Source organism: Cariama cristata, unplaced genomic scaffold (assembly GCF_000690535.1).
Source record: "Cariama cristata isolate BGI_N322 unplaced genomic scaffold, ASM69053v1 scaffold23989, whole genome shotgun sequence".
In the NCBI taxonomy this organism is placed as follows: domain Eukaryota; kingdom Metazoa; phylum Chordata; class Aves; order Cariamiformes; family Cariamidae; genus Cariama; species Cariama cristata.
The window spans coordinates 973-8,853 of NW_009634397.1; the positions used below are offsets into that span (position 1 = coordinate 973).

At 41.5% G+C, this 7,881-nt stretch overlaps 1 protein-coding gene across 1 annotated transcript in view; it reads left to right on the top strand.

The window, feature by feature from the left end:
• The window catches only part of GORAB (golgin, RAB6-interacting), a gene marked incomplete at both ends in the record, with an annotated part of 7,731 nt that extends 241 nt beyond the window's left edge, over positions 1 to 7,490 (top strand). The window contains 4 exon segments of the mRNA XM_009707144.1: positions 1 to 131; positions 2,558 to 2,659; positions 4,452 to 4,592; positions 7,228 to 7,490. The exon segment at positions 1 to 131 is cut by the window's left edge and continues 53 nt beyond it. Coding sequence (XP_009705446.1) covers positions 1 to 131; positions 2,558 to 2,659; positions 4,452 to 4,592; positions 7,228 to 7,490 — 637 coding nt within the window.
• Positions 7,491 to 7,881: the final 391 nt, after the last annotated feature.

Here is a 7,881-nt window from a genome sequence, read left to right on the forward strand (position 1 = left end):
GATCAAAGGCAAAGTGACAACCGAGACCAGCAGAAGGAAGTGACACCAATAGATCCCTGTAATGGCAGTGACAACGCCCAAACCTGCCCTGCAAAGCCGAACTCCAAAGTGGAGAAAAAGAAAGTGGAATTGTTAGTAAGTCAGTAAAACCAGGGAATGGGTTTTGTTATTCTGTATTGATTCATTCTTTTCTTGTGAGGTAAAGTGAACTTTTCCGTATCTAGTAGGAAGGTTTGAGAGATCATGTTTGCTTCCTCTGCCTTAAACCTTTATTTTTCATCTCTAGTTGGGTTAAACCCGATTCAGGACCAAATTCTGTAGTGTAATCCATGCAGATACGCACTGTACTGTCTTCAGATAATTTCCTGGGGCAGTGAGACTGTACATCATAAAGCGCCTGAGATGTAGGACTGTCTTAATGGTTTATGAAGACTTAATCTCACTCTTGTGCTGTGTAGACAAGCCAGCAGCCACCACAGAAAGCCTTTTTGGGAGTAGAAATGCTGTGATTTGTGTAACTTTGTGTCCCCCTTTACAATACTGCTGCAGATTTGCTAATGCCAAAAGTGTTGGTAAGGAGGTAAAATTTCAAGTTTAAGCAGCTCTAGCTTTTATGATTCAAGATGAGACCAATCTCATGGCTCTCGCCCTGTGCATCAGCCCACAGTGGGGGGCCTGTCTTCCTCAGAAGCATCAAACTGATACATGTGAGAAAGAGAAAGGAAAAAGTACTGAACATGGCTCTCTGAAAGTCTTATTGAATGTGGCAATTACTTAGTTCATCATCCAGAATTCAGATAGTAGCCTATAAAAGGAAGCTGCTGTCTAAATGCTAGAGAGGGGAGGCATTTCCAGAAATTACTTGGTTTTCCCTCTTCACGTTTGTTTTGCAGACTGTATCTAAGTGCTAATTTTCTTTTTTTCCTCAGTGGGCAAAGCAAAGTGTGAGGTGCAAAAGGATGAATTCTTTTTCTGAGGCATATAGTTTATTTTTTAAACACTTTAACAATGCTGCTGCAGCCTTGAGTTCCTATGCAAGTCCAAACTTTTCTGCCCAGTATAATCAATAAACACTAGCTGGCCATCAAACTTCCACATGTTATTTGTATTCCTCCAAAACAGGGATCAGCAGCTCTCCCAAGTGTGGTGTGCCAGACCTTATCTCTGGTTATAGATCTGTCCATAGGATCGCAGAGGGGACTGAAGGTGCTTCCCACTTGAGAGGCAGGACTGTGGAGAAGCAGCACTTGTGTGGAGAGGCAGCACATGGCTTCTGTTGAATTCAAAACTCTAAAGGGTACGGGAGGTTCTGTTTTGTGGAGCTGCGCCTTGAGAGGCTGCAGCTGCTGGCCATGCTGCCTGCCGTTTACCTGCCTGGCTCCTGGCCGGGATCACCTACCTGCACATAGCTGTCCCTTCACCAGAACAGCAGCACTTTGAAGAGCACTGCCAAATTCCTCGTCGGTGCAGCTCACCAGTAGTACTGGCTGTTCAGCTCCTTCCTGATGGTGAAAAATACAGATGCTATTTGACTGGGGAGAAGATAGCTAAAGCTTTGCAGAGACGTTTTTCCACTCTGTGGGGGGCAAATGACATTTAGCTGCAACAACCATGCTCTGAATCTGCTGAATTCATCTTGGCCTATGCATTTGAATTTAAATGTTACTAAAAATATTTCTCTATATGAGGTTTTAGGAATAGGGTGATGAGGAGAAGTCTGAAGAGGTATCCTTGTGCAGAAATGGTTGTTAAGATTAACATAGCTGAGTTACTTGAGTGTTTTTAAGCTAAGATATTTTTAAACTGAGACTTCTTGAGAGAGGGCATGAAGAACACAACAGAGCGGAAAAGTGGCAAAGCAGTTTTTTTTCACTTTAATCTTGCCCAGTTGTGTTGACGCAGGTTGTCCCCTCTCATTTGAGACCTTGCCTTCCATCGTCTGGGGCTAGTTATATCTCTTAGTAGATGTAGCCTGGGAAATGGAATCCATGTAACTTTCCCCAGTGGCAAAAGTGAATTCTTGTTCTTCCTTGTTGCTCATTTCGTTGTAACTTTTACCACCCTTTCATTTGTATCAGTTTAATTATTTGGGGGCTGTATTGTAAAGCAGACCTGTGAAAGGATCTGTTTTATGGAAAAAACATTTCCAAAAAAGAGGCTGTGTTGGCAGACTGAACAGATGGTGACTTGTAGCAGCCAGTAAGAAACTTGAAACTACTTCTACCTAGTGGGGAAGCACATCCTTTAAATGAAAAATTCCATCCATTTCTGAAAAAGTGCTCTATGCTCTTTCTTCCAGCAAAGCTGAATTCACCAGCAGCTTACTCGCTTATGAAGATTTTTGTTCTGATCAGCAGGTTTCATCTGGAAATGTTTTATTGGTTGGAATGACTTCTTGCAGATGATTCTTCTTCCCTCAGAACCAAAACCTGTTTATTGTTCCTTTGACATTTTTAGAGTTTGCTCCAGGAAATACGATGGTGAATATTTGTGTCATTTGGGGAACAAGGAGAGAAATGAATTTCCTATTAATTTTGATCTTCTTGTCAATGAGCAGGCAGGAAAAATCACGATGGGAAATCCTCCAGCAAGAGCAGCGGCTGATAGAAGAGAAGAATAAACGCAAGAAGGCACTCCTGGCCAAAGCTATTGCAGAAAGGTAAGGGGCTATGCTGCAGCATGGGCTGAGGAAGGGATTACTTTTCACCTGCAACCAGTTGCATATCTTCTATTTAACTCTTATTTTTTCCTCCTCTCTGTGCTCTGTATGTACTGCTCCACAAGTGAGCAGCTGTGATCGACATTTCTCTTTGATGAGGAGGGCTGGCTAAGAAGTTGTGACTAAGCTTTTCACACTTATTCACACACTGCAGCTCTATGCACAGATGGAAAAGTTATTGTGCAATTTGAGAATTAGCTGAAGTCCTTGTGCCTGTTAGTAAGGGGATGTTTGGAAGTTGGGGTGCTCAGATGCTCATCCCTGTTCTGTTCCTGATTTGTTTTCACTGGATTTAAGGAAAGTTTATTTGATTCCTAATCTATGAAGGGAAACTATAGCTATTTCTGTTTGGGGTTTTGACTCTTTCTTGTTAGTATGTGAAAGCGTTGAAAAGAGAAGACAATCAACTTTAAGAAGGTACTGTTTTACCACTGGCTGATTAGAAATTATAAAGATTCGCATGTTCTCCCAGTTTTTAACTCTTGCCCTTCAGGTGACCAGACTTTAAGGCATTGTACAGTGTGGTCCACCAAGATAGTCTAAGACTACAGGGAAGGCAAGGTTTGTAGGGAAGGTTATTGGAGCAGCTGATAACACTGGACCAAGGAAGGAGATGTGAAGCTTTAGGCTCACAGTGCTCTCCCAGACATGTATTATGTTCTGCCCGTCAAAGCCCTTGGGTAGCACAGGTGAACATAGCCATTACTGTGCAGAAAATTCTCTTAGAGTTTCTGAAGATTTTGTTTTCCTTTGCCAGGCAGAGATAAAACACAAGTACATTTGGTCTGAGTCACCGTAGAACAGCAAATGTGGGTGTGACCACCAGGCTGGGTTCTTCCTCCTGGAAGCAGAGTGTGAGGAGAGAGAGGAGGACTTGGAAGGTGATGGCTAGGGAGTTACATCTGATGTTCAAAGGCCTTCTTCAGGCTCTAAGCAATACTACAGGATGTCTGTTTCTCTCCACCTGCATCAGGTGGTCTAATGAGAGATGGTGTCACTGCATACACATCTAGTCTTGCTTTCAAGTACCTGCTTTGGGGTGTAAAGCAGTGGCTGAAAAGCATGGTTTTGCTGGTGGTGACGAATGACAGCAAAGTGACCTGGTGTAAAAGCTTGCTGAAAGTTACTTACCTCGCTTGGGAGTGAAATCCATCAAAGCTTGCTGCCCTTAGCAACATTTCGTTTTCAGAACTTAGGAATGAATAGGCTGAGTTGAAAAAGGTTACATAAGGCTTGATTGAAGTCCTTTGTGTTTGATGTAAAACTTTCCATTGACTTCACTGGGATTTGGCTAGGCCTTTTGGGAATAATTTTCCAAAATGGAAATCAAGCTTGGGTTAGGTGACTTTTTGGCCCCTACTAACTGGGCTTCTTTGAAAGGGGATATTTGCAGGGCTAAATACCCTTCCCCCTCTTGCCCCCCCCCCCCAGCCATTTCCTGTTTCCTTACACTGAGAACTACTTAGATACAGCAGCTTCTTGTGTGTTTCCACAGTGAAGAAACACAATCCATTTTAGGCACTTTGATTATAGTCATTACATAATTTTGCCGTAGTCCTTTAATAGCAGGCATTTTAGATCCCTGTGGATGTTCAAAAAGATCAAAAGTCTTAAATCATAAAGGAGAAACCTTCTGAATAGCTCTTAAAGGTTGCTCTGCAAGTGAAATGGGGCCCATTATGTCAAGAAGAGAGGCTTGAAAAGAAAAAAATATTGCATCTTCCTTTTGCAGATCCAAAAGAACTCAAGCTGAAACAGCGAAACTAAAAAGGATTCAGAAGGAACTACAAGCTCTGGATGATATGGTATCTGCTGACATTGGCATCCTGCGGAACCGCATTGATCAGGCCAGCTTGGACTACTCCTATGCCCGGTAAGTGACAGACAGGGAGGAGGGAATAGCCCTGCCTGAGTGGAGGGAGAAAATGCCGTTTCCTGTCACCAAAGCAGTAATGGAGCGATGTCATTGTAATAATGTGTAGTTAAAGCGGTCACAGTCTGGGGGGCTTTCAAATCTTGAGGTAAAAGTGTGCTTTTTATTTCCTAATTTTTCCCTTGGAATCTGGAAACTGAAGGAGGTTTTCTGACTGCAGACTGTGCTTCCCCGGTTCATGCTGTCACGAGACATACTTCCTGCTTTAACTGTGCAGTTGTCCATAAGCCCTGCTTTATTGTTTCAAGGTTGTTTATTTCTTCTCAAGGGGGAAGAGTGTTTTTTTTTTAAAGTCCTAAAATGAAAGTCCTTTTCAGGGAAACTTGCTTGTTGATGACAGCTCTGGTCCTGTTGGAATCAATGGGACCAATTAAGCTTAAAACATATAATACTGCTGAAGTGCTTTTGGAATTGGGAGCAAAAACTGAAGGAAAAAGCAAGCTTTCACCTTTCACAATGTGCCTTTAATCACTCTGGTTCTGATGAGTTCCTTAAATGCAAGAAATTAATCGGAATGCCCTATTAGTTGTGGGTAAACCACAACATCAGTAGATAAACATCAGCATGTTTATGTAGCCGTTTAATAAAATGGAAATGTTCGGTTGCGGTTTTTGGTTCATGATTCAATGTGTTAAACGTGCATTTCTCCTTATGACTTCTGCTGTACGTTGACCACAGGCCAATAAACATGGCAATTAGTCTTTAAAAAAATAGCAGCAGTAGCTAAAAAATAAGGATTTCTTTTGTGTAATTATCATTTGAAATATCTAAGATTAACTGTAGTGTCAGTAGCTGTGCGCATAGGAATACAGGATTTCATATCCTCAAGAGGAAAATACATTTCAATCTATTTTAGGTTTAAATCTGGTTTCTAAAATCGTTAAATGCTCCTGGAAATTTCCGTACCAAAATTTTGTAATAATGTGTCTATTTGAAATGTTTAATGGGAAAAGAGCATATAACACAAGCGACTCTGATGTTTGGAAAGCAGTTTTTAATGAAGATAACAAGAGAGGATGCTGGTAGGATGAAGGGGATAAACTTTACAAAATACTTGATAACTTTCTTGAACTTAGTAAGTCTTTCTTTTTGTGAGGGAGAGATTTGGAAATGCGAGTTAGATACTTCCAGTGTTGTAGTTTTTATGTGTTATGAGCCAAAGCTGATTTACTTCTAGGTGACGTCTTTTTAAAGAAGTTTTTCAGTTCTTGCCTTATATTTTAGGGCTAAAACACAAATAATTTCAGTGGGTCAAAAAATGCAGTATCAAATAGTCCTGAGCACATGCATAGTGAGGGGCATTTGACAATTGCCGTGGAATGGAATTTTCATAAATATGGTGTGAAGAATATGTGTGAATTCAGCCCAAAGGTTTACCTGTGCAGAAGTTTCCAGCGTAGCATTAGTTTTTCCATTTCAGATATCTGACCCAGGGAAATCTTGACTTTCTTGTGAGGGAAATGGAAGCGGGCATCTTTTGCCCACTGCAGCATAGCCTGTACAGCTGGGTCAAAGTTTTGTGATTATTATATAAAAGAACATAGTTGGGAAGGCTTTTCTGTGTCTTATTTCCTTCTATTTCCCTAAGCAAAGGATCTCTGCTCTTTCTGTTGCTTTGTTTAACCAGATATTTGAATCTGGTTTTATAAAACAGCTGGATTCTCTATTCAACGACCTTACTAATATTAGTTTTATGAATGTTCTGTAAGGTACATCGTGCAGTCATTCTGCAAAAGCCTTTGCATGTTCCCTTTCCTGATGAGCAAGATTGCATCTATCTTTCTATTAATTAAATCAGAATTAATATGCAGATTCACTGAATGTAGTGGAACATGCATCACTAATGTAGACGCCATTAAAGTGCTAGGTATTCCAGATGTGTTAACCTCAAGAAATATTTGGAATATTTCCTTTTTGCTGTATTTGTCATGACAGGAAGTGCAAATTGGCAGGAGGTGTGTGTCAGGGGGATGCTTACAATAAAATTCTACAGCTGTTGTCACACAAAAGTTGTGATAACTATTGATGTCATATGCTGTGTCAATCTGTGCTGCTCATGATTTTCTGAACATATATATGGGTGGCCGGAAGAGTACACTTCTAGACCAGATCCGAATGTAAATGTGTTTAGCACCATTGTAGCATCTGGTATCTGTTGGGTGGATGGTTGGATTAGAAAAAACACAAAACTGTTTTGCAGTGTTTGAGTTCAGCAGATAGGTGTTCATTACAAGTGTGGAAACACTACAATTTCTGATGGTTTCTTTCTGCTGCTAGTGATGCATCTCTTAGAACAGGCAGTAAAAATGCTTGCTTGTTATTCAATCTGTAGATTTCCGACAAGCAAATTAACTCTTGGAATACAGCAGCAGTGGAGGCTAATGTGTCAAGAGAAGATTTGATCAATTCACACTTACTTTCTTCCCTTTTACTAATGTAGCAGCATGTCATGAATAGCTGGCATAGCGCATTGCAAAGCACGTTGCATTTCAGGGATGCTTAAAGTATCTGTCCATGTGTCAGATTATAAGGTGCTTTGAGAATTAACCCACTAGAAATGATGATGATTTTGCAGGAAACGGTATGATAAGGCTGAGTCGGAGTATGTGGCAGCCAAGCTGGACCTCCAACACAAGACGGAGATTAAGGAGCACCTCACGGAGCACCTGTGCACGATCATACAGCAGAACGAACTCCGCAAGGCCAGGAAGCTGGAGGAGTTAATGCAGCAGCTGGAAGTGGAGGCAGATGAGGAAAATCTGGAACTTGAGATAGAGGTGGAGCGGATGCTGCAGCAGCAGGAGGTCGAAGCAGGGAGACAAGCCAGCCAGTCACACGGTCATGCTGGGACAGCTAAGGAAAACCCCACTCCCAGTGTTTCGATGCAGGAGAGTGAGCATGCTAACCGTGCTGTCGCTTCTTCTGCTACTTCTGAACAGTTGGTTCAGTCTCAAAACTCTGGTACCAAATCCCTCTCCAATATGGACAGCCAAACTCAATCAGTGAATGTGACTCCAGGAAACTCCCCAGCTTGTTCTGCTACATGACTACTATATTCAGATAAGCCAGCTGGTTATGGATTATATACTCTCTGCGGGCTTGTGTGCTGTATGTTATATCTGGGCTTCTGCAGTGCCAGTAATATGCACTACATCTCTCTTTTCCTTTAATACTGTTTTCAAATTTTAAAGGCTCTTTTTTTTTTCACAAGACTCCCATTTGGGGTTCA